At 40.9% G+C, this 27064-nt stretch overlaps 1 protein-coding gene across 2 annotated transcripts in view; it reads right to left on the bottom strand.

The window, feature by feature from the left end:
• The window catches only part of LOC139003905 (protein mono-ADP-ribosyltransferase PARP14-like), a 65163-nt gene that overhangs the window by 2917 nt on the left and 35182 nt on the right, over window positions 1–27064 (bottom strand). For both annotated transcript variants that reach the window (XM_070406333.1, XM_070406334.1), the window contains 7 exons: window positions 25345–25494; window positions 24941–25003; window positions 24445–24612; window positions 21284–21487; window positions 17488–18087; window positions 16072–16205; window positions 292–466 (listed from right to left, as the gene is read on the bottom strand). In XM_070406333.1, the coding sequence (XP_070262434.1) occupies window positions 292–466; window positions 16072–16205; window positions 17488–18087; window positions 21284–21487; window positions 24445–24612; window positions 24941–25003; window positions 25345–25494 (1494 nt within the window). The remainder of the gene's footprint in view (window positions 1–291; window positions 467–16071; window positions 16206–17487; window positions 18088–21283; window positions 21488–24444; window positions 24613–24940; window positions 25004–25344; window positions 25495–27064) is intronic.

Below are 27064 nucleotides of genomic sequence, written 5' to 3'. Positions count from 1 at the left end.
TCAAATAATTTTAATATAATGTTCAATTATTTCTAAAGCCTCCTTAAAAATAATGTGTGTGTGTGTGTGTGTGTGTGTGTGTGTGTGTGTGTAATTTCAAAATATCATTCCTCCACCTCAAAGGGCCAGTCAGTCCCTTTGGGAGGAAATATAGAGTCTGACCTGAAACTTTGGCTGCACCCTGACCATGAGCCATGAGGGAACACAATGCAATCCGCGGGATCCCTGAGCAAGCTTGGCTTCTCATGGCTGACACCTCCTTTGGAGCAGCCACGTGACTTACTTCCTTACCATTCTTTCCTGCATAACTGCGGTTAAAGCCATGTTGATTGACATGTGGCAAGGAGTCAGCATCTGTCCCATGGAAGAGCAGCTTCTCATTTTGTGTATGGCCATTCTTGTCATCCATGGTTTTTTTCTTTGTCTGGTAGTGCTGCCAGAGACTTCGATTCTGGATTCTCTCAATCTGCAAATCAATAAGGAAAAATATTCTGTCAGTGCCAATGTACCCGTGGCAAGATACATCAAATGAAACATGATCACTATTTTTATTTAAAAAATATTTTTATTGATTTCAGAGAGAAAGGGATAGGAAGAGTGAGAGAGAAACATCAATGATGAGAGGGAATCATTGATCAGCTTGCCTCCTGCATGACCCTACTGGGGACTGAGCCTGCAACCCAGGCATGTGTCCTTACCAGAATTGAACCTGGGCAGGCTCACACTCCATTCACTGAGCCAAACCAGCCAGGGCACTATTTTTTCTTTTACTATTAATCCTCACCCAAGGATATGTTTAGAGAGAGGAAGGGGAAAGAGATAGAGATGGAGATAGAGACAGAGATAGAGAGAGGCAATGATGTGAGAAACATTGATCTATTGCCTCCCATATGTGCCCAAACAAGACTCAAAACCACAACTTAGGTATATGCCCTGACCAGGAATCAAACCCAAAAACTTTTGGTGTTCCAGATGGCACTCCAACCAACTGAGCCACCACTGTCCAGGGCATGATCACTACTATTTATAAGTAAAAATTACTATAAACAGCAAATCCAATGCCAGGTGCCAGCTAACTGCATTCAGAAATCTTTTTACATCCAGTGCTTCACAAATCGGGCCTTGGGGAAAAAGTTACTTTAATTTTTAACATCTTTTATGCACCACATGCAGCAAGCAATATTTAGGATCTTGGACAACCAAGGCAGCTCAACTCCTGCTTCTTACTTTCACTGTAATTACTGCTCTTGTTGCAGTCTATCCCTCTTTGTCCCTTTGCCTCTATCCTCTTCAGTCCTTTTTTTTTTTTTTAAATATATTTTATTGATTTTTTTACAGAGAGGAAGGGAGAGGAATAGAGAGTTAGAAACATCGATGAGAGAGAAACATTGATCAGCTGCCTCCTGCACATCTCCCACTGGGGATGTGCCCACAACCCAGGTACATGCCCTTGACCGGAATAGAACCCGGACCCTTCAGTCCGCAGGCCGACGCTCTATCCACTGAGCCAAACCGGTTTCAGCCTCTTCAGTCCTTTTAAGATATTGGTTTACCTAGCCAAATTCTAACCACGGAGAAGCACTAGAGCGTCTAGGCAAGAAGGAAATTATTTAATGAAACTCATCCAATTGAAAGAGTGAATGATGAATCCTGGAGGCAAGGAATCTGGCTGTAGACCAAAGTGGCCATGCTTTTTCTTTTCTAATTTATTTTTCAATTACATTTTACATTCAGTACCATTCTCTATTAGTTTACTGTGTACAACAAATTAGTTAAAAAATTATGTACTTTACAGAGTGGTCCCCCTGCTGCGTCAAGTACCCACCTAGTCCTATACCCATTTATCTCAATATTATGGACTATATTCCCTACACTGTAATCTACACTTCTGTGGCCATTCTGCAACTAGCAGTTTTTACTTCTTAATCCCTTCATCTTTGTCACCATGTCCCCCAATACCCTCCCTTCTAACAGCTATCAGTCTGTCCTCTTTATCTATGAGTCTATTTCTATTTTGTTTATTTATTTTATTCATTAGATCCTACATGTAAGTGAAATTATATGGCAATTGTCTTTCTCTGACTTATTTCACTTAGCATAATCCTCTCTATTTCCATTCATGCTGGCATAAAAGGTAGGATTTTCTTCTTTTTTACAGCCCAAAGTAGTATTTCAATGTGTAAATGTACTGCCACTTTCTTATCCACTCGTCTACTGATGAGCACTTGGGCTGCTTCAAAATTTTGGCTATTGTAAATAATGCTGCAATGAATATAGGGGTACATATATATTCTTTCAAACTAGTGTTTCTACTTTCTTTAGAGATAGTCCCAGCAGTGGAATCACTGGGTCATAAGGCAATTCATTTTTAATTTTTTGAGGAACCTCCATATTATTCTTCATAATGGCTACACCAATCTGCATTTCACAGTGGCCATGCTCTGACCATCCTCTTTGGGCAGTGGTTCCAGGGCTGTGGTGAAAACTCCTTGGGTCCTGGATTGCAGATCAGCTTCAAAACTTCCCTAACCAAGGAGAAACCAAGATGGCGGCATAGGTAAACACCGGAAATTGCTGCCTCGCACAACCACTTCAAAACTACAACTAAAAGACAAAACGGACATCATCCAGAACCACAGGAAGGCTGGCTGAGTGGAAATTCTACAACTAGAAGGAAAGAGAAAAGCACACTGAGACTCAGAGGCAGTGCGGAAGTAAAGTGCAGAGGTACGGATGCATGTGCTCAGAAAGGGCTGGCAACTGAGGACACGGTTGTCTTTTTTAATCGGGAGGGAGTCTCAAGTTCCCGACTGCTCTGAACTCCAGTTCCGGGCGAGACTCTGGGGACCCAGACTCATATGGGGAGAAACTGGACTGTCTGGCATCAGTTGTAATTTGAGGGAGGCTTTCTCTCAGAGGTGCTTGCAGTGATTACCAGGACACTGAGACCTGGGACCTCTTAGGGCACTGCTGAGAATCAGCCATAGCTGTTTACTCCACCCTATTGATTCCCTGAGACCCCATATCACCCAAACTGTGTGCAGAGGCTCTTGCATATGAATGCCCTGGCCCTTTGCAATCTAAAATTACCTAACAAATTGCACCTAGGTCAGAGAACCAGAATATCCAAAAGAAGGCCCATACCCCACAGCAGCTTGCATTGCTTCACAGCTGAGCCTCATCTGGGCACCTCCAAATCCCCAAAAAAGAAGAGGAATCTGCATATCTCTCCGTAGCTCCCGCTAGGTGTTCTCAGGCAGAGGCTAAATTAGGACCTCCTTAGATCCAAGAGCCAGTGTACCCAGTGGTCAGAGTGGACCATCCAGATTACAACTCTCAGATCCATAAGGGACACACTCAGGGGGCAGACTCAGTGAGCACCAAAGCCCCACTGAAGCAAGTCTTGCCCCAGAAGGATGTCTCCAGCACAGAAGTTCTCCCACCATAGACACAGCTGATTCTCACAGCCAATTGGCCTGGAGGTCAATTCCTCCCAATGATACCAACAACAACCAAGACTTTACTACAACAAGACTGGGCACACAGCCCACAAAGTGGTGCATCAAGAGTGTCCACCTCAGGTAATTGGGAAGGCTGAGCCTTATAGGACAACTAGCACAAAAAGCCACTCTATCAACACAGGGAAATAGCCAAAATGCAGAGACAAAGAAACAGGTCACAAATGACATAAATAGAGGAAAGCAAACTACTGGGTATAGAGCTCAAAACCACGGTTATAAGGTTTTTAAAGAATTTTCTAGTAACTGCTGGTAAATTTAGTGGGACCCTTGAGGATATGAAAAAGGACCAACTAGAAATTAAGCATACACTGACTGAAATAAAGAATAATATACAAAGATCCAACAGCAGACTAGAGGATCACAAGAATCAAGTCAAAGATTTGAAATATGAAGAAGCAAAAAACACCCAACTGGAATAGCAAAAAGAAAAAAGAATCCAGACTACAGCTGTGAACAGCACCCACCAGAGGAGCTGCTGCCAACTGAGGAGCAGCTGCTACAGCAACCGCCCGAGGAGCAACCACAGGCCGCGGAGCCACTGCTACCCTGGGAGCAGCCACAGAACGACTCAACATCTAGATATGTCAGTGAGATCAAACATGGGTAGACAAAGAAACCCCCTAAGGAAAGAAAAGGAGGACTCGCGGGAAAAGCAGCTAAGTGATACAGAGGCATTCAACATGACAGAAAAAGAATTCAGAATAAGGGTCTTAGAGTGCATAAACCAGATGGAGGAAAAAAATCAACAACTTATGCAAGAAGCAAGAAGAAACAGATGAAAAATCAATAACTTATGTATGACTCAAGAAGAAATGAAGAGCAATATAGCTGCAATAAAAAACACCATTGAAAGTATCAACAGTAGACTAGGAGAAGCGGAGGACCGAATTAGTGAATTAGAAGACAAGGAAGCAAAACACAACCAAACTGTACTGCAATTGGAGAAAAAAATTAAAAGATAGGAGGAGAGTCTAAGGGAGCATTGGGACAACATGACACAAAACAACATACGAATAATAGGGGTGCCAGAACAACAGAAAGAGGACCAAGGATTAGAAAACCTATTCGAAGAAATAATATCAGAAAACTTCCCTGAGGTGGGGAAGAAAAAAGTCATACAAGCCCAAAGAGTCCCAAACAAGGTGAACCCAAAAAGACCCACAACAAGACACATCATAATTACCATGGCAAATGTTCAGGACAAAGAGAGAATATTACAGGCTGCAAGAGAGAGATGGAAAGTTACATACAAGGGATCTCCCATTAGATTATCAAATGATTTCTCAACAGAAACATATTAGGCCAGAAAAGAATGGGCGGAAATTTACAAAGTGATGCAAAGCAAAGGACTGAATCCAAGAATACTCTATCCAGCAAGGCTATCATTCAAAATTGAAGGGGAGATAAGAAGCTTCACAGACAAAAAAAGGGCTAAGGGAGTTTATCACCACCAAGCCAGCAATGCAAGAAATGCTAAAAGAACTGGTGTAAAAAGAAGAATTAAAAAGCTCAGAAAGAAAACAGCCACACAAAAAAAGAAATGGCTACAAACAAGTACCTTTCAATAATAACTTTAAACGTAAACGGACTAAATGCTCCAACCAAAAGACATCGAGTGACTGAATGGATAAAAAAACATGACCCATACATTTGCTGTCTACAAGAGACCCACCTCAGAAGAAGGGACTCACACAGACTGAAAGTGAAGGGATGGAAAAATATCTTTCAGGCAAATGGAAAGGAAAAGAAAGCTGGGGTAGCAATACTTATATCGGACAAAATAGACCTCAAAGTGAAGGCCATAACAAGAAATAAGGAAGGCCACTTCATAATACTAAAGGGATCAATACAACAAGAAGATATAACCCTGGTAAACATATGCACCCAATGCAGGAGCACCCAAATACATAAAAAAAACTCCTGGAAGATATCAAAGGAGAGATCGACACCAATACAGTCATAGTAGGGGACTTTAATACACCACTGACATCACTGGATAAATCCTTTAGACAAAAAATCAACAAAGAAAAAGCAATCCTAAATGACTCACTAGATCAGATGGACTTAATTGACATCTTCAGAACACTTTACCCCAAAGCCATGGAATATACATTCTTCTCAAGTGCTCATGGGACATCTTCAAAAATAGACCACATATTGGGTCACAAACAAAGTCTCCCCAAATTCAAGAAGATTGAAATCATACCAAGCATCTTCTCAGACCACGAAGGCAAAATATTAGAAATAAACTACAATAAAAACAACCCAAAATACTCAAACACTTGGAAGCTGAATAGCATGTTATTAAATATTGATTGGGTTACCAATGACATCAAAGAAGAAATTAAAAACATCCTGGGGCCGAAACCGGTTTGGCTCAGTGGATAGAGCGTCTGCCTGCGGACTGAAAGGTCCCAGGTTCGATTCCGGTCAAGGGCATGTACCTGGGCTGCGGGCACATCCCCAGTAGGAGGTGTGCAGGAGGCAGCTGATCGGTGTTTCTCTCTCATCGATGTTTCTGACTCTTTGTCTCTCTCCTTTCCTCTCTGTAAAAAAATCAATAAAATATATTTTTAAAAAAATAAAAATAAAAAAAAACAAAAAAAAAACATCCTGGAATCTAATGACAATGAAAACACAACAATCCAAAACCTATGAGACGCAATAAAAGCAGTCCTGAGAGGGAAGTTTATAGCTCTACAGGCCTATCTCAAAAAACAAGAAAAAATGGTAGTCAATCATCTAACTCTACATCTCAAAGAATTAGAAAGAGAGCAACAAGAAAACCCCAGAGTGAGCAGAAGGAAGGAGATAATAAAGATTAGAGCAGAAATAAATGACATAGAGACTAAAAAAACAATACAGAAAACCAATGAAACCAAGAGCTGGTTCTTTGAAAGGATAAACAAGATTGACAAACCTCTAGCCAGGCTCACCAAGAAGCAAAGAGAGAGGACCCAAATGAACAAAATCAGAAACGATTGAGGCGAAATAACACAGACCCCACAGAAATACAAATGATTGTTAAAAAATACTATGGACAACTCTACTCTAACAAACTAGACAACCTGGAGGAAATGGACAAATTCCTAGAAAAATACAACATTCCAAAACTCAATCAGGAAGAATCTAAAAATCTCAATAGGCCAATAACTATGGAAGAAACTGAAGCAGTCATCCAAAAGCTTCCAGCAAACAAAAGCCCAAGACCAGACAGCTTCACAGGGGAGTTTTACCAAACATTCAAGGAAGAACTAAAACCTATCCTCCTCAGACTACTACAAAAAATTCAAGAGGAAGGAACACTTCCAAGCTCATTCTATGAAGCCAGCATCACCCTAATACCAAAACCAGGTAAAGACAACACAATGAAAGAGAATTACAGGCCAATATCCCTCATGAACATAGATGCCAAAATCCTCAACAAAATCTTAGCAAATCGGATCCAGCAGTACATCAGAAGGATCATACACCATGACCAAGTAGGATTTATCCCAGAAATGCAAGGATGGTACAACTTCTGTAAATCAATAAGCGTGATACATCACATAAACAAATTGAAAGAAAAAAACCATATAGTCATATCTATTGATGCAGAAAAAGCATTCGACAAAATCCAACACCCATTTTTGATAAAAACTCTCAGCAAGGTGGGAGTAGAAGGATCATACCTCAACATAATAAAAGCTATATATGACAAGCCCACAGCCAACATCATACTCAATGGACAAAAACTAACACCATTTCCCCTAAGAACAGGAACAAGACAGGGATGCCCACTCTCACCACTCCTGTTCAACATAGTACTGGAAGTATTAGCCATTGCAATTAGACAAGAAGAAGAAATAAAAGGCATCCAAATTGGAAAAGAGGAAGTAAAATTGTCCTCATTTGCAGATGACATGATATACATACATACAAAACCCTAAAGACTCCACCAAAAAGCTATTACTTAATACATGAATTTGGCAATGTAGCAGGATACAAAATTAACCCCAAGAAATCTATGGCATTTCTATACATCAATAGTGAACTTTCAGAAAGACTCAAAAAACAATCCCATTTACCATCGCACCAAAAAAATTAAGCTACCTAGGAATAAACTTAACTAAAGAGGTAAAAGACCTCTACTCAGAAAACTACAGGACGTTGAAAAAAGACATAGAGGAAGACATAAACAGATGGAAGAACATACCATGTTCAGGGATTGGTTGAATCAACATCATTAAAATGTCCATACTACCCAAAGCAATCTATAAATTCAATGCACTTCCCATTAAAACACCAACAGCATATTTCACAGATCTAGAACGAACTCTCCAAAAATTCATCTGGAATAAAAAAAGACCCGGAATAGCTGCAGCAATCCTGAGAAAGAACAAAGTAGGTGGGATCTCAATACCAGATATCAAGCTGTATTACAAAGCCACTGTTCTCAAAACTGCCTGGTACTGGCAGAAGAACAGATATATAGATCAATGGAATAGAATAGAGAGCCCTGAAATGTGCCCGAACCAATATGCTCAATTAATATTTGACAAAGGAGGCAAGAACATACAATGGAGTCAAGATAGTCTCTTCAATAAATGGTGTTGGGAAAATTGGACAGATACATGCAAAAAAACGAAACTAGACCACCAACTTACACCATGCACAAAAATAAACTCGAAATAGATAAAGGACTTAAATGTATGATGGGAAACCATAATAATTCTAGAAGAATCCAAAGGCAACAAAATCTCAGACATATGCAGAAGCAATTTCTTCACTGATACAGCTCCTAGGGCACTTGATACTAAAGAGAAAATGAACAAATGGGACTACATCAAAATAAAAAGCTTCTGCACAGCAAAAGAAACCATCAACAAAACAACAAGAAAGCCCACTGCGTGGGAAAACATATTTGCCAACGTCATATCTGATAAGGGCTTAATCTCCAAAATTTATAGGGAACTCATACAACTTAACAAAAAGAAGATAAATAATCCAATCAAAAAATGGGCAAAGGACCTAAATAGACACCTTTCAAAAGAGGACATTCAGAAAGCCAAGAGACATATGAAAACATGCTCAAAGTCACTAATCACCCGAGAGATGCAAATCAAAACAACAATGAGGTACCATCTCATACCTGTCAGAATGGCTATCATCAACAAATCAACAAACGACAAGTGCTGGAGAGGATGTGGAGAAAAAGGAACACTCGTGCACTGCTGGTGGGAATGCAGACTGGTGCAGCCACTATGGAAGACAGTATGGAGCTTCCTCAAAAAACTAAAAATGGAACTCCCATTTGACCCAGTGATCCCACTTCTAGGAATATATCTCAAGAAACCAGAAACACCAATCAGAAAGGATATATGCACCCATATGTTCATAGCAGCACAATTCACCATAGCTAAGATCTGGAAACAGCCTAAATGCCCATCAGTAGATGAATGGATTAGAAAACTGTGGTACATCTACACGATGGAATACTATGCTGCTGTAAAAAAGAAGGAACTCTTACCATTTGCAGTGGCATGGATGGAACTGGAGAGCATTATGCTATGTGAAATAAGCCAGTCACTGAAGGAAAAACACCACATGATCTCACTCATTCATGGATAATAAAAACCATTATAAACTGATGAACAAAAATAGATACAGAGGCAGAGCTGCCTCAAACAGACTGTCAAACTGCAGCAGGAAGGCCGGGGAGGTTAGGGGGGTAGAAGGGGGGAGGGGCATAAGAGATCAACTGAAGGACTTATATGCATGCATATAAGCATAACCAATGGACATAAGACACTGGGGGGTGGGGGAGGCCAGGGGATTGTCAAGGGTTGGGGGGAAAAGGAGACATATGTAATACCCTTTGTAATACTTTAAGCAATAAAACTAAAAGAAAAAAGAATCCAAAAATATCAATATCGTGTAAGGAGTCTCCACGACAACTTCAAGCGTACCAACATCCAAATTATGGGGGTGCCAGGAGAAGAGAGAAAGCAAAATATTGAAAACCTATTTGAAGAAATAATGACACAAAACTTTCCCTACCTGGTGAAAGAAATACACTTACAAGTCCAGGAAGCGCAGAGAACCCCAAACAAAAGGAATCCAAAGAGGACCACACCAAGACACATCATAATTGAAATGCCAAGAGCAAAACACAAAGAGAGAATCTTAAAAGCAGCAAGAGAAAAACAGCTAGTTACCTACAAAGGGGTACCCATACAATTGTCAGTTGATTTCTCAACAGAAACTATGCAGGCCAGAAGGGAGTGGCAAGAAATATTCAAAGTGATGAATAGCAAGAACCTACTTACCCAAGATTTCTTTACCCAGCAAAGCTATCATTCAGAATTGAAGGTCAGATAAAGAGCTTCACAGATAAGAAAAAGCTAAAAGAGTTCATCACCACCAAACAGTATTATATGAAATGCTGAAAGGTATCCTTTAAGAAGAGGAAGAAGAAGAAAAAGATAAAGATCCAAATTATGAACAACAAACACACATCTATCAACAAGTGAATCTAAAAATCAAGTGAATAAAAAATCTGATGAACAGAATAAACTGGTGGATATAATAGAATCAGGGGCATAGAAAGGGAGTGGACTGACAATTCTCGGGGGGGAAAGGGGTGTGGGGAGTACGGGGAGAGACTGGACAAAAATCGTGCACCTATGGATGAGGACAGTGGGGGGAGGGGGTGTTAGGGCAGAGCGTGGGGTTGGGAACTGGGTGGAGGGGAGCTATGGGGGGAAAAGAGGAACAACTGTAATAATCTGAACAATAAAGATTTATTTTTTAAAAAAGTGTCAGAGCCAGGATTTGAACCGATGGTTATAGGGTCTCTGCTCTTAAGCCTGCCACTATGGCACCACGATATTCCCTGGAATGTGAATGCCATGCAGACAGGGAGCTGGCCTGTCTTGCCCTGCTGTATCTCCAGCCCTGGAAGAGTGCCTTACCCATAGGAGATACTCCATAACCATTTGTAAAATGAAAGAATTTCCAGTTGGGAGCCTGTAAGCAGAGACTGCTGTTGGATATGTGCTCATCAAGTACTGGTTGCACAAAGGAGTCTCAGGGGAGAGTGACTCCTCTGAGGTCCCCTAAGGCAGTGATGGTGAGCCTATGACACACGTGTCAGAGGTGACACGCAATCTCATTTTCTTTTTGGTTGATTTTTCTTTGTTATATGGCATTTAAATATATAAAATAAATATCAAAAATATAAATCTTTTTTTATACTATGGTTGAAAATATCAAGAAACACCAAAACCGGTTTGGCTCAGTGGATGGAGCGTCGGCCTGCGGACTGAGGGGTCCCGGGTTCGATTCCGGTCAGGGGCATGTACCTGGGTTGCGGGCACGTCCCCAGTGGGGGATGTGCAGGAGGCAGCTGATCGATGTTTCTCTCTCATCGATGTTTCTAACTCTCTATCTCTCTCCCTTCCTCTCTGTGGAAAATCAATAAAATATATTAAAAAAAAAAAAAAGAAATTTCTATATGTGACACGGCACCAGAGTTAAGTTAGGGTTTTTCAAAATGCTGACACTCCGAGCTCAAAAAGTTTGCCATCACTGACCTAGACAGACCATGGACTGTGGTCAGAGAGACCCAGGCTCAAATCCCAGCTCCTGCATCCTTGAGTATAACAACAGGGAGACCACCTTCTGGGAAAGCTCATCATGCAGACTGATGACAGTGTGAATGGTGCAAGCAGACCCTTCCCCTTGTGATTCCTGCAAGACCTGACCCCAGGCCTCATCCCCAGGAAGGCTGCCTCCTCCACCCCCACACAGGAATGGATTTCCCAGAGAGAGCCTGGGGCACTGGTAGGGTGTGATCATGCCTCAAATAGGTCACTTTCCAGCTGGTCACTTTTTTCCACTGTTGCTGACCCAGAGACATCTGGAAAACTGGCTTGCCTAAGGAGGAGGAGAGGTGGAATGGAGGGCAGTGAGGAAAAGGCCTTGACCCTGTCCTACCTCCCACCTCCCAGGGCTCCAGTCTTGTGTGGGGGTACACCAGAGTAGGGGGAGGGGCTGGGCTAATGGCAGAGTCTGAGTGCCTCAGAGGCTGCTGGGGGGCTTGCTTAACATGCAGTTCTGGCCCCACCCCTGAAAGGCCAGGTGCTGGAATCTCCATCATAAGGAACTCCCCAAACTACTTTGACACAGGCCTCAGACTGCCCTTTGAGGTGCCCTGGCTGAGGGGTCCCCACCCCCCAGCACCAACCCTGGCTCAGGGTCTTCCTAAGTTCCTCTTCTCATTCTGTCCCAGTGTTACCTGGTGTCAGAAAATGGGAGTCCTAATGGTGCAGTAAGAAAACTAAGGTTTTCTGCTTAAGTTCTCCCATTTCTAACCCTTATTCCTCACCTGCTGCCCAGTTCTGACTCTTTCCCCGACTTGACTTGACTGAAGATTTGCACTGTCTCCTGTTTGGCTGCCCCTCAGCAGTCTCAATTGGTGGACAGAGCTGCAGGGGGCACCACCCAGCAGCTCTGTTTGGGGAGCACCCACTCCGTAGAGATGAGGGGCAGGCAGCAAGCCTGGTGCCCGGGAGCAGGGGGTGTGGGGGGGAGAAAATAAAAAAAACACACAAAAAAACCTTCCCTAATCAATAGGCAGTGGTAGTTCCATAAAGTTGTCAGAATCTTCTTCCATTCTAAAGGACTCTCAGTTCTAATACTGTTACTTGCCATCATCCGGTTTGTTTGTTTTTTCAGTTTTGGGATTCCTATTTTTAATTAAGATATAGTTTGATCTCTAGCTCAAAGTCTCTGCATTATCATGCACTTTGTTTATCTGATTTGTGATTTTAAAATTTATTTTTCTTTTTATCTATAATTTTCTAATCTTTAAACTGCCTACTTCTATTCCATTTCTATTTACCTTAAATTTTATTTCTTTTACTCATCTTCCAAAAGCCTTAAAATTTTCATCTTAAAGAGTTTTGAAGTAATTCTTACTTCTTAGTCTTTTCATTCTTGTTCCTCACCTTTTTTTTTAGTATATGTGCTGCTGAAGCTAGCACCCAACCTTCTCAAATTTAATAATCACACAAAGAAAAGAGTTATTTCAAGTAGTTTTCAAAACAGAAATCTGATTCTATATTCCTAATGAGATAAATTATAAGATTAAAAAAAAAAACACTGCAAGTAAATCTTAAAACTTTACTTAGTAGGTTTATATTAGCAGTAGGCTTCTGGCTATACTAAACTATTTGTATCAGACCAATCCTCTTGCCAACAACTATTAGAAGGGCTTGAGGGTGAGGGCAAGGGGGAGAGCTTTTTGAATTCATTAAACAGACTAAGGATTTGATGGGCCAAGTTCCAAGATAGAAAGGCAGTGCAGAATGAAAAAAAAAAAAGTCAGAAGATAATAGAATAACACCTTCAAAGTGCTTAAAGAAAATAACTGTCACCCAGAACTCTACACCCAGCAAAAATATCCTTCAAAGAATGAAAGTGAAATGAAGACATTTTCAGACAAAAACTTAGACTACCAGAAACATCACAACCAGATCTACACCCGAAAGAAAAGTAAAACCAGAAGGAGAATGATCCCAAGGTGTAGGCATGAAAATGCAAGAAGAATGGAAGGGAAGTGGGCTAAAAGGGTGAATATACAATGACTGCATCAAAAAAAATAAAAAGTTTTATAGGGTTTCAAATATACATAGAATTAAAACACAGGTAAAAGTAGTACAAGAGGCAGGAGGGGACAAGTGGGTTTAAAGTGTTCAAAGTTCATTGCATTGTTTGGGAAATGAGAACTATACTAATTTGCACTAGAGTTTAATACAATAATCTCTAAGTAACCAATAAAAGGATTGTAATAGGATGTATAATGAGCATTCTAATAGGGCATAAAAATGGAATGATAAAAATAACTTAATATAAAATAACATAGGAAAAGAGAGAAAAGGAGCAGAGTAGAAATGATACATAGAAAAAAAGATTAGCCCTAATTGGTTGGCTCAGTGGAAGATTAATATGGCATATTTAAACCCAAATATATCAGTAAATTCATTAAACAGACTAAGTACTGCAACTGAAAGATAAAGATTGACCCAGCCAGGGGGGGCTCAGTGGTTGAGCATCCAACCATGAACCAGAAGATTGAGGTTTGATCCTGGTAAGGGCACGTGCCTGGGCTGCAGGCTTTATCCCCAATAGGGAATGTGCAGGAGGCAGCCAGTCAAGGATTCTCTCTTATCATTGATGTTTCTATTCCTCCCTCCCTCTCCCTTTTTCTCTCTGAAATCATCAAAAACATATTTTTAAAAAGGTAAAGCTGATCCAAATGGATGAATAAAAAACAAAACTCAAGTACGTATATGCTATTATCTTAATTACACAGTTATAGGAAGTTGAAAAGGAAAAGGGTTAGAGATGCCAACAATAACCAAAAGAAGGAGGGAGAAGATGGCTTGCCCTGCTGCAAGACAATTTATGTCCCCATATGTCCCTGTATCCTTTCACGCTGTTGCCCCAGAGCAGGAGCTCAGAGGGAATGAGCCTAAGTCCGTGCATGGGCCCTTTAAGAAGAATTGCCTGGGATTCCAGCAGCCTCCACGTCACTCAGGCACAATCCCCACTGGTTTTTACAGCCGGATAGCGGTCACGGGGAGTTCTCTTCCTAGCACTGCAACCCAGGGCTTGGGGCATGACATTGGACTCCGGTTTAAAAACATACCACATGTGAGTGTCAGACCAGCCCATTCTGTACCTCACCCCTCCTACCGGTGTCAATGTGCTTTTTTCTTCTTTTTTAAAAAAAATATATTTCTTTATTGATTTCAGGAGCAAGGGAGAAGGAGAGATAGAAACATCAATGATGAGAATCCTTGATCGAGGCCGCAACCCAGGCATGTGTCCTTGGCAAGAATGGAACCTGGGACCCCTCAGTCCAGAGGCTGACGCTGTATCCACTGAGCTAAGCAAGCTAGGGCAATGTGCTTTCTTCTTTAATTCTCTAGATGTAGGACTTCTATTCAGCCAAATTTCAGGTGGTTCTGAGTGATGGTTGTTCTATTTTTTAGTTGTAATTTTGATGTGGTTGTGGGAAGATGCAAGTGTCAGCATTTTCCTTTTCCACTATTTTTGTTTCTCTCTGGTATATATCTCTTAGGACATTTCAAATCTTTTTTGAATTATTATGTGCTTAACTACATGAGTAAACAGAATGGGGGAGAATACCACAAATGGGGCCAAAAGGCACTGGCACCCTTCAGTTGGCAATAGAAGGATGACGACATAATGGTGGAAATCAGGATTCCAGGCCAGGGCAGTAAATAGCAATGTAGTCTGGCTGCACAGCACAGGGAGGCCAGGCTGAGAACTAGGCCTCTGAAGTCTGGAGCGATGCTAAGACTTAGGTGTTCTCCAGTCACTTAACATATAAATGCACTTGTCTCAGGTTCACTCTCTTGGGAGAAGCAGCTGGAGTTCATCAGAGCATCCCCTCACATTGGTGTTTGGGGCATGGCCCCAGTTCTAAAGAGCAGTTGTGGCCGTGCAAATAGGAAGTAAAAGAAAATTTGCAAAGAAAGAAAATGTACACTTTATTGGCACACTCATTATTATGGATGAAGAGAGGGAACTCAAAAATCTCTAACTTTGGGGGATCAATCGGGAAAAAAGGAGACATGTAAAATTTTAGACAATAAAAAAAAAAATCTCTAGCTTTATTCAGTAAGTGCTGGAACCAAGGTCAGAAAAGAGAAGGAAGAAGAAGATAATTACTTAGAGATGATGAGTTAGGTTTTAAGAAATTGATTTAGCACATAGATATTCAAGTGGAGATATTTTTAGTCCACTGGGAATATGTTCTAGAGCTAGAGTCAAAGATCCAGGTTGGTGATATGTTGATTTGAGAGCTATTAACATTAAAATGAGAGCTGCATCCATGAAGGGTAAAAACATTCCCTGGTGAAGTGCAGAGACAGAAGACCAAATTATAAACCCTGTGGACAAAGCTAGGATGAGGGCTTTGGAGGAGAAACAGATATCAGGATAATGAAAGGAGAATTAATTAATAAAGAAGAAAACATCAAAGTATTATTGCCATAGAAGGCAAGAAAGAACACAAATTTAAAATAGCAATATTAATTTTTAAGAGTAGGAGATGCCAAAATACTAGTAAATGAGATGAACAGTGAAAGTACTAGTGGGTTTACTAAGGAAGCAAACACTGTTGGCCTGTGAACAGTGGGGCAAAGGCACATAACCCAACCCTGAGAAGCCTTCGCCAGTCTCTTCTCATATCTTTGGATCTTTATTAGCTTGCTTCACAAAGGAAATATATGTCTTCAGTATTCTAATATCATATTGCAATCTACTATCTTGTAATAACTGACTCAAAAATCTCAGTCTTAATGTCTCAGTAATTATGGGGAGATGAGGAAAATCTAGAATATAAAATCTAATTACCATGAAATATTCTAATTCTGGGTTAAAAATATGTTAGGAAGTAAATATAAATGTATTTATCCAGGAACACAATACCTCTTATTTTCACTATTAAGAAACTCCATGTCATCAGAATGCTTACCTTCTCTATCTTGAACTGTGAGCAGGTCTGATTGAAGGCATCTGCCACTTTGCTGTATTCTGATTGGCCAGGCTGTAGCTCAACCAGACAGACACGCTGCTGCTTCATATCACTCCAGTGTCCTGGGATCTCAACTGCAAAGTAGACATTTGAGGACACTCTGCACCCGGGAAGGCTCATCTACACATTCCCCCTCCCTGGTACGCTTCAACAAACCGAATAGCATGTGTGTTCTTGTTTTACAAACTCCTGATTCAATGTATTCAATACATTTCTTATATTTCTAGGAGAATGTTTTTCAAACCATGGAACACAGACCATCACAGAACCAACTGTAATGCTTAAAACACACACACACACACACACACACACACACACATACACACACATCAATTCAAAATCTCTGAGGGACAGAACCTGTGTCCCTACATCTTCACAAGTTTTGATCATGTCCAGACTGGACTGCATATTCTGCTCAGTCTCTAATCTGTCATAATTCAATAATTTAACAATTATTTCCATATGATGTTTTAAATAGTCGCTATTGTCTTGTTTACAAATGCATAGATTTTTGCTAGAGCTCCCACCACAAGGCCATCCACATCTGTTCTTTCGTTATTCTTCACACCATCCTTAAGAGTTGAGTGGGTGGTGGGTTTTGCTATGTGGCAGTTTGTGGGGGCAGCTCCATCTCCTCTTCTGCTGAATGAAATTTTATTCTTGAGTTCTCATTGCCCCAGGCTTGCTCTGGGTGTGAGGAATTCATTCCAACTGATCTCCCAAAAGATGAAGAGAAGGTACTGAAAGGGAAGCCATTTTTACTAGTTTTCAGTGGGGGACTTCTGTGGTTGGAAGTCTGTCTCACCTCTATATGAGACAAGCATTCCCTTCTCAGAAACAGATCCAGTCAGAGAATCTGAGGCTGCTTCCTATGCGTGTGTCTAGGAACTTTATTTTCAGGGCAAAGGAGGCGGTGACTTCTGGGAGATCCTGCAGGCTCCGGGGCCTCTATGGGTACCAATCACAGAGGCAGAAAGTACCCACATTCTGACCAGGCTGTCTTCTCCCTTTTGTTCTAAATAAAACCTTGGGCCACGTTTCTTTAAAGCCCATGGCTGTCCCTCTCCGGACTGAAGCAGCCATTACCTCCCAGAAGAACTGGCTCTAGGAAGCTTGTGAACTACAAAAAGGCAAGGTTTGGCTATGTTACCACTAAGATGGTCATCCTCAGGATGTTGGGCTCACCCAGGCTGTATTTTCCCGACCTTAATGTAAACTCCGTAAGTTTTCTATTTTAATGCATAAGAGTTACTTGAATTCTATCTACTTGACTACATTGTTGATAGACATACAAAATAGTGTTAAGCCCAAAGTAAGTGTAAAATAGTGGATAACAAGCGTGATAGTTTGACTCACCTTGAGGTTTCATCATGCGCTGAATTTGTAAACTGTGTCCATTTGCATCTGTAGCAATGCATGTTTTCATGTCCACCGTGTAGTTCTGATTATTAATTTGGACATCAACTGTTTTTCCCTGTTTTTTTCTGGCCTCCTCCAATTTCAAATTGGTCATTTTGTCTAAACTACGAAAAGTGTTATTGTCGTCATATTGCCATTCTACAAACTCAGTGATATAATCTGCTCTGGATTCCTGCTCTTTGGCTGATCTAACTGTCTTGATCATCTCCTCAACTGCATTTCTAGCCTGTTCCACATCTCTGCTAATCCCTGAAACCTTAATCAAAGGTTTCTGACGGTCCAATTCCACCAAAATATTCAAGTCCTTCTGCAGCTTATTCAATTCCTGATATTCCTTTTCATCAAAGTCTCTGATACATTCCTCTTCACTGGTGTAAAGACTCTGTTCCTTTTCCATCAGATTCTGTAGGCAGGAGAGGGCGTTTTGTACAGATGTTTCATTTTCACCACACACCTGAAAAATTGCTGATTCCGTTTTCTTCGCCAAAACCAAAGGCTTTGGTTTGAGGGGAGGTTTCTTTGAGAAGCCCAAAAATGCTAAAACAGAAACACAAGGAAATGTAACAATTGTTTTGGATTTAAAAAGAAAAAAAATGTTTAGCTATTAGCTGTTTCTCCCTTTCTTTCTCCTTTGCTCTGTTCCTCCCTCCCTACCTTCTTTCCTTCTTTTTTCTTTTATAGTTGCTGTGCTGCATATCACATTTGTAGGACTTATTAATCTTATAATTGGAAGTGTGTACATTTTGACCACTTTAATCCATTTTGCCCACCTACCACCACCCCACCTTTGGCAACCACCAATCTGTTCTCTGTATCTGACTTCAGTTTTTTTTAGATTCCACAGATTAGACTTGTTATACACTATTTGTCTTTCTCTGTCTGACATTTCATTTAACATAATGCCCTCAAGGTCCCTCCATGTTGGTGCAAATGACAGGATTTCCTTTTTTATGACTGAATAATATTCCATCATCTATGCAGGATTAGGCAAAAGTAGGTTTACAGTTGTCCATATGGAAAATCTATACATATAAGAGCCTAAGGGACTGTTACAACCAGATGACCAGCCCGTACCTATGACTTGCACTGACCATCAGGGGTCAGTGCACTCCCACAGCCAAGCTGCCATGACCAGCCAAACTCCGCGGCCCCAATCGCCGGCCAGGCCAAAGGACTCCACCTGTGCATGAATTCCTGCACCTGTCCTCTAGTAATACAACAATTTATAAGTAGTTATACAAGAATAAACTCATTTTCACATACTCACAACTATAAACCTACTTTTGCCCCACCCTGTATATACCACATCTTTATCCATTTATTTTGCCAATGTTGTTGTTTCCATGTCTTGGCTTACTCAATACTGCTTCAATGAAATATGGGGCAGCAGATATCTTTTAGAGATAATGATTCATTTCCTTCAGATAAATACCCAGAAGAGTAACTACTGGATCATATGTTAGTTATATTTTTAAATTTTTTAGGAACCTCCTATTATTTCCCATAGTGGCTGTACCAGTTTACTTTCCCAGTGCACAAGGATTCCCTTTTCTCCACATTTTTGTCAACACTTATTTTTTGTCTTTTCCATAATAGCATTCTAATATGTGTGAAGTGATAGCTCATTACTATTTTCATTTGCATTTCCCTGATGATTAGTGATGCTAAGCACCTTTTCATGTACCTGTTGGCCATTTGTATATCTTCTTTGGAAAAAATATGTCTATTCATATACTCTGTACATTTTTAAATTGGATTGTTCGGGTTTTTTCTATTGAGTTGTATGAGTTCTTTATATATTTTTTATATTAACCCCTAATCAGGTATATGACTTGCAAATATTTTCTCTCAATCAGTAGAAAAATATTGATGGTTTTCTTTGCTCTACAGAAGCTTTTTTGTTTGATATATTCCCACTTGCTTATTTTTGTTTTTGCTGTGTGTGTTTTCGGTGTCAAATCCAAAAAATTATTATCAAGACAGATGTTAAGAAGCTTGCCCCTTATGTTTTCCTTTAGACGTTTTATGGTTTCAGGTCTTACATTCAAGTCTTTAATCTATTTTGAGTGTATTTTTGTGTATGGTGTAAGATAGTGGCCAGTTTCATTCTTTTGCATGGCTGTCCAGTTCTCCCAACACCATTTATTTATTTTAGCACTAGAGGCCCGGTGCACAAATTCATGCACAGGTGGGGTGCCTTGGCCTGATCAGGGCCAATCTGGGCCGGCCTCCCTGGGGGAGGGACAGCAGGAGGTTGGCCTTGAGAGCGCACTGACCACCAGGGGGCAGTTCCTGTGTTGAGCATCTCCCCTGGTGGTCAATGCGTGTCATAGTGACTGGTCAACCAGTCATTCAGTCAACCAGTCGTATCAGTCACTTAGACTTTTATTTATATAGATATCTGCTACTGAAGTAGGTGCCCAACACTATTTATTAAAGAGACCACCCTTCCCCCATTGTATATTCTTGGCTCTTTTGTTATCAATTAATTGACCATATATGCATGGGTTTCTTTCTGGGCTCTCTATTCTCTTCCATTGATCTATGTTTCTGTTTTTACACCAATACCCTACTGTTTTGATTACTGTAGCTCTGTAATACACTTTCAAATCAGGAACTGTGATGCCTCTACCTTTTTTATTCTTTCTCAAATTGCTTTTGCTATTTGGGGTCTTTTGTGGTTCCATACAAACTTTACAATTGTTTGCTGTGTTTCTGACAAAATTCCTTTGGAATTTTGATAGGAATTGCACTGAATCTGTAGATTGCTTTAGGAAGAATGGATAGTTTAACAATGTTCATTCTTACAATACGTGAGCACATAATATCTTTGCATTTATTTTGTCTTCTTCAATTTCTTTTATCAGTGCGTTATCAGTTTTATCTTCTTGGTTAAATTTATTCCTACATAATTTATTCTTTTTGATACAATTGTAAATGGGATTGTTTTCTTAATTTTTCTTTCTGATATTTCATTAAAGATTAGCCGATTCAAGGTGGACAGAAAAAGACAAATACCATAAGATCACACTTACAGCCCTAGCTGGTTTGGCTCAGTGAATGGATCATCAGCCTGAGGACCCAAGGGTCCTGGGTTCAATTCTTGTCAAGGGCACATGCCCAGGTTGTGGGCTCAAACCCAGTAGGGTGCGTGTAGGAGGCGGCCCATGATTCTCTCTAATCATGAATGTTTCTATCTCTCTCTCTCCCTTCTTCTCTGAAATCAACAAAAATATATATTTTTAAGAATCTCAGTAAAAAAGCTAAAAAAACAACTCACACTCATAGAAAAAGGAGATCACATTTGTGGTTACCATAGGTGGATTGGGGGAAGGGGAAACTGAAAGAAGAGGTCAAATGTACAAACTTCCAGTTACAAGATAAATAATGACCAAGGATACAATGTACAGCAGGATGACTATACTTAACACACCTGTATGATATATATGAAAGCTGTTAATTCTAAGAGTTCTCATCACAAGGAAATAAAATCATTTTGCTTTCTCTGTTTAAGACATGTATGAGATGATGGAAACTAACTAAACATATTGCAGTAACATATGTAAAGTCAAACCATTATGCAGTACACCTTAAACAGTGACATATATCAATTATATATCAATACAACCAGGGGAAGCTAATAAACTACCACAAAAAATAATGTACAATTTTAGCTATTTCTCACATGACCTCAACATTAGGAACATGCATTTCATAAAAATCAATAACTCACATGCAACTTTAGATATTATAGACTGTGAGGGAGCCTGGGAGCCTTCTCTTTTTTTCATGTTGGCACAAAAAACATCCATTATTTGAGGCTGAAAGATAACAACTTTAACTTTTTTCACAGACTGGACAAGTCCTTTCTGGATAAAGTCTTCAATGGCATCCATCATGGCTTCAGCAACCTTATCTGTGTCTTGTTGAGCTTGTCCTAGAAAGGCAAATAAAAATGACTAGAAAAATAAAGACCCAATTGGAAAAGGCTGAGGAATAAATTAGGGATTCCAATTCTCAAAGAATGTATCCACACACCCCAAATTTTTCACCTCCATGTACTTTTCTAACAATCCATCAGCAAAGGCTTTTGAAGCCCTAGATGCAATAGAGAGTTCTTGTTCCAGGATGTGAAGAAGCCAAAAGCCCAACAATAAAAAAAGGAAATCTAACTTTTGATGTCTGATGTTCATATTTGCTCTATTTAGCGGAGTCCAGTTCATTGTGTTTCTCTGTGTTACCAAGCACAGTTAATCTTTCTTGGCTCACTAGTGTTCTCAAAGCATCCAAAGTAAAAGATACTAATACATAATGAATTATCATGCTCTTTAAAGACAACAATTTTTGTTTTGCTTAATCATCAATTAACTTTACAAGGTATCCTTTTTCTTTGTGGACTTGATTTATGCTAAGATAATTTAGTAAGATGCTTAGAGCTCTAAGCTTTTGTTATTATATAGAACTTTTTACATGCAAGTTATGTTGAACCTCCAGGAAGTCTTTCTTCCCACACTTGGTGAGATTTTAGCTGACTAGCAGGAATTAAGGTTGCCACCTGAGCAGGTCGTCTCCTAATTAAGCATGCTCCATACCTTTTTTCCTTCAGCTTAATGCCTTGGTAAGATCATGGCAAGTTCCTTGAAAATTCTCATGGAAAACCATGGAAGCAGTCCCATCTGAACAGCAGCTGTCACATTGGGTGGGGGAGGAGCAGGTAACAGTGGAGAAGTCCCCTGACAAACCTGGTGTGACAGACTAAGGGCCCACTAGGTTTATCTCCATCGATGGTGCCCACCATCACTGCAGAAATAAGAGTAGACCTCTGTGACTTGGCTCTGTAGACGATTGTGGGAGTGTAGATAAACCCCACATAAAACTAACCAAGAAGGTTTGTTCAGGTTTTTTGCTTTTGTTTTTAATTAGATGAGCAGGGAAAGAGGGAAATTCTCCTTTGCAAAGCTGTGGTTATCTCATGATATTTGGAAGAATTTAAATAGGAGTGTAAAGATATAGTCACTCACTTTCAACAAATATTTAATGTGTCCCATCAAAAACTAGATGCTCATCTAGGCACTTAGGACACAATGCATATAATATGTAAAGACAAATGGTGTTCAATAGGTGAAGTATGGAAAACTGAAGGAAAGCCTAGAATTGAGTAATAGGGGTGTGATATGTGCAACCTCACCTGGTGTGCTCAGGGAAATAGATCTGTTTTTGAGAAAAATAAGTCTGCAGGGCCTACCATGCGGGGGGGGGGGGGGGGGGGGCATGGGACGCACTGGAGCAGAGAACCCACGTCTAGATAGAAGGCTATAATTAAAGGTTAGGCAACGACAAGAGCTAAATAAAAAGGGGACTAGAGCAAGGAGATATTTAGGAAATAAAGTCAGGAGGACCTAGGGACCAACTGCTTATATACCTGTTCTGTGTACCTGACCTAATGTACCTGCTTTTGTCACCCACACATCTTCATGTGTGTATCATTGGCACACAGCACTGCGGTTGTTTGTTTACATGTCTGTCTCACAATGAGCTAGGTGGTTCTTGTGGACTGAATCCTTTCCTTAGTCATCTTTCTGTCCTCCAGGCCTCAGCATGGTGCCCGGCACATGGCAGTCACTCAGAAAACATTTAATCAAACTAATTAATAAACTAATGAACATGGGAGTGATAAAGAGAGTAGAGTCAAGGATTCTAGATAGAAAGTGATATGATCAGGGATATAACAGGAGGTAAGTTTTTTGGGAAAGAAGACAATGAATTGGGTTTGGAGTTTTCATTGAACTTGAGGTGCTGGCAGGAATCACTGACCACCCATTCTCTCCTTGAGGGCAGATATCTGTAGGTACTAGGTAGAGGGCTTCTTTTACAGCCAGATGCTGTCTATATCCCTCCCAGTCAAACTCAACTCATAAACACCACTAAGGGAGAAAGCGTCCCCATCCATTAGTCTAAGGACCAGCTCAGGTGGTGATAGAGATAGGCAAAGAAGATAAGCAAGGAGAACCAGCTAAATTGCAGGTTCAGAAACTGACAAGGATGGGTGAGTTTATTGAGGCTAAACTTCTGGAGGGCCTACCAGGCCAGTGCAGACATTCAAACTTAGATTCCTGAGCAGTGGAATGATCAATCCAGGGCCGAGTGGTCCCATCTGGAACGGATCAGCTCCATTCCACTTCAAGCCTGAGGGAATTTGCCTCCCCTGACCAGCTCTCTTAAGGGACACCAAGCAAAAATTCCTAATCAATGCATAGAACTCAGATTCCTGGGAAACGAGCTCAAAGAGCCTAACCTTAGTAATGATAAACCCAAAGCACATCTTTCTATATGGAGAATCAATCATACAATCATTATATACTTAGAGGAAAACAGGAAACTTGAAAGAGGCAAGGAGGCTGAGAAGAGAAAGGCGATGAGTTGAGTTTCTGACCCATTAGAACCCACTGGGTTAAGGTGATTGAAAGGTTTCTGTGCAGAGATGCCCTAAGGCCAACCTGCACAGCCACTGCTCAAGAGCTGAGAGAAGAGGCTTGGCAATGCTCATCTGGGAGTCAGTTACAGGGAGGTGGGAGGCAATGCACTGATGTTCTCCATGGAGAGCGGATGGAGGGGAAGGTTAAGTACTAAATAATGGGGGATATGGAAGGGATGGAAAAAGAGACAGGAACCGGTGAAAAGAGAAGGAGGGATGGCCATTCTTTCTCTTTGCTCCTTTCCCTTCCTCTCTCTTCCCCTCCATATTAGAGAGCAGATGTCTTGCTCATTCCCTCAGTGACTGCCTTGGGGTGAGGATGCTGCCCTTACTCAGACTCAGCATCAACTACATTCAAGTCAGCAGGAAATCAAAGGGAAAAGGGACACCTAAGAAGTTAGCCTTGAGAGGCTACCAACCTGTCCCAATGGCTGGGAGGCAAATGGTCGAGTGATTCCGTTTTTCACACTCTTGCAAAACACAGGTAACTGATCTCTTGACATCAGCTCCACCAACGACATGAATAATATTCTTGCACTTCAGTGATCCACCATCAGTAATTATATACCCATTGTTGTGCTGTTGAGCTAAGAAACACAAAACAGAAAGATGCAAAATCAGATGCTGAACCTACTCTCTGATTGTTTACAAAGCAAAATGTCTGCTTTGTCAAATAAAGCATTTTACTCCAATAAGAGACTCCTGAAATACTACCTCTGATGAATCTCTCTCGCTTACCTTCTCTTTTCAGCCATGATCTCACTTTTCACTCCTCTTCATTTCTATTTCTCTATGAGTGGAATTCTTTAGTAAAATGTGTGATTTTTAAGATTAATATGTTGTCTCCCTCTCCACAGCCTCCCACATTCAGCCTTCCACTTACACTTTAGCACTGAAAAAAGCATTGTGCCTTACCTAGGCGAGAACATTCTATTTCCACATTTTGTCCAGCCTTTTCCAAAATTGCTTTGGAGACCCCTACATGAGAACATCAACATATTTACAAACATGAATAAAAAATCAATACAGTACACTTAGATCACAATGATTGCCTCATTATCTAAAGTCTTTCCCCATTATTAAAGGAATCTTACAACCTGGGCATTTTTGATCAAAAAAAGAAAAATTCAGGAAATAACTGTTACCTATTATAGGAAACCATGTCAAAATAATTTTAAAATTATTAATTCATATTACTAAGCCAAAGTTGTAGAAACTAGTTTGGCTATAGCAGCTGCAGAATAGTTTGGTTATAGAAACCCTCCTTCAAGGGATCTACTGTGACCATTACCGTAGCAACAGTCCTACAAGTAACGCACCTGCTTTGTGATCAAATGTCTTTGTTGTTGAATTCACAATCACATCTGCCGCTTCTTTAGCAATATCTCCAGTGGCCACCTGGAAGGTGATGGGGCCAATTTTCATTTCGTGCACTCCTGAAGCGGGGCTGGTAACAGTCCCATACAAACCTGAAAAGAAAAAAGAAATGGAGTTAATAATCGAGTTAACAATAGCAAGAATGACTTCAGTCTCATGCTCCTCCCATGTGGCCCTCCCATACAGTACTTCTCTCCGTCTCCATCCCAAACCCTGTATCTCTGGCCTTCAATATGGTCCTGACCCTTAGCCCCAAGGATGGTCTGTTTCTGAAAAAGCATTAGAAAATACTAGTGCCCCGGTGCACAGATTCGTGCACACTGAAGGAAATTAATTAGAAGGTGGCTGGCAGGGTGGGACTGGGCCAGATGGGCCAGGCATATCCTGGAGCCAACCTCCTGAGGTCCCTTACAGGCCGGCCACACCTGGGGCAGCACTGTGACTTGAAGGGCATCTGCGGAGTGAGGGTAATCCCTCCTGTAGGTGGGGTCCCTCAGCCTGGCCTGCGGGGATTGGGCCAAAACCAACTCTCCCACATCCCCCAAGGGGTCCCAGATTTTGAGAGGGCAGTTCTCGGGTGGCATTCCCCGGAATCCGGCTCCCTAGTCTCTGGTTCTGAGAACCACCACGGCCAAGTCAAGGCTGCTCGGCAGCTCCTGCATTGAGCGTCTGTCCCCTAGTGGTCATTGCCCGTCATAGCTACCAGTCTGACAGTCAGACAGTCCCTGAGCCTTTTACATATTTAGATAAAACATATCAAACGTGGGCTTCTGGTTCTGGCCAAGGTGAAGTCAGCCCAAGAGAGCCTATCTCTCCAATTGACTACAACTAAGACAAGGGGCAAATTCAATATCTAGTAACTGAGGAAAAGTAAGCAACAGCAGGCAGATTGGGAAGGGGAGTCAAAACCTGAAGAGGCAACCTGTAAAGAGGGAAGTTTTGAAATTTTCTTATTTTCTCTCCCAGCTTTGACCCAAGGGTGGCCCTACTTGTGGAACTGCACGAGCACAGGTAACAAAACTCTCAGAGGATCCCTGTCTTTGTGACCAGAGGATTGAGAAAAGGGGGCCCTGTGAGCTGAAGAGTATGGCAGGGATCTTTGTTATTTTCCATATATATATTTTTTTTGAGATCCAATTGAGCTTTATTTAGAAATTGGCACAGCTTCCATTGGAAAATGTATGTGTACATATACTTAATATTTTTTTTGAATCAAACATTTCTTATTCTGATATTCTTTTTTTTTACATTATATACATTTTTTGTTAATTAAGGTATTACAAATGTGTCCTTATCCCCTCATTATACCCCCACCACCCCCAGTGCTGCCCTCACCCTCACCCCCTGTTGTCTGCATCCATCCTTATGCTTACATGCATGCATACATGTCCCATGTTTGTTTTTTTTAAATCCAGGTCCTACCCGAAGGTGACCCCAGTTGCAGAATTCCATAGTGGCCCCACAGGGAATTAAAGCTCTTAGAGTTCTGTATTTCTATCCAGAAGATCAAGAGAAAGGGGCCCTTATGGTCTGAAAAGTGTACATGGCTGTGTGTGGGAAATACCTGTTATTTTTTTTCTCTCTTCTTTTCTTTCCCAAGGACAACCCAGATCACACAAAGTTATGTGGCAACAGAACAGGCAACTTAAACTCTAAGAGAAC

This window comes from Myotis yumanensis, unplaced genomic scaffold (genome assembly GCF_028538775.1).
Source record: "Myotis yumanensis isolate MYYU_CA2020_CCGP unplaced genomic scaffold, mMyoYum1.0.hap1 SCAF_2, whole genome shotgun sequence".
Taxonomy (NCBI): domain Eukaryota; kingdom Metazoa; phylum Chordata; class Mammalia; order Chiroptera; family Vespertilionidae; genus Myotis; species Myotis yumanensis.
Note: the sequence above shows the minus strand (reverse complement) of the source record. Positions and strands in the feature narration are given on the sequence as shown.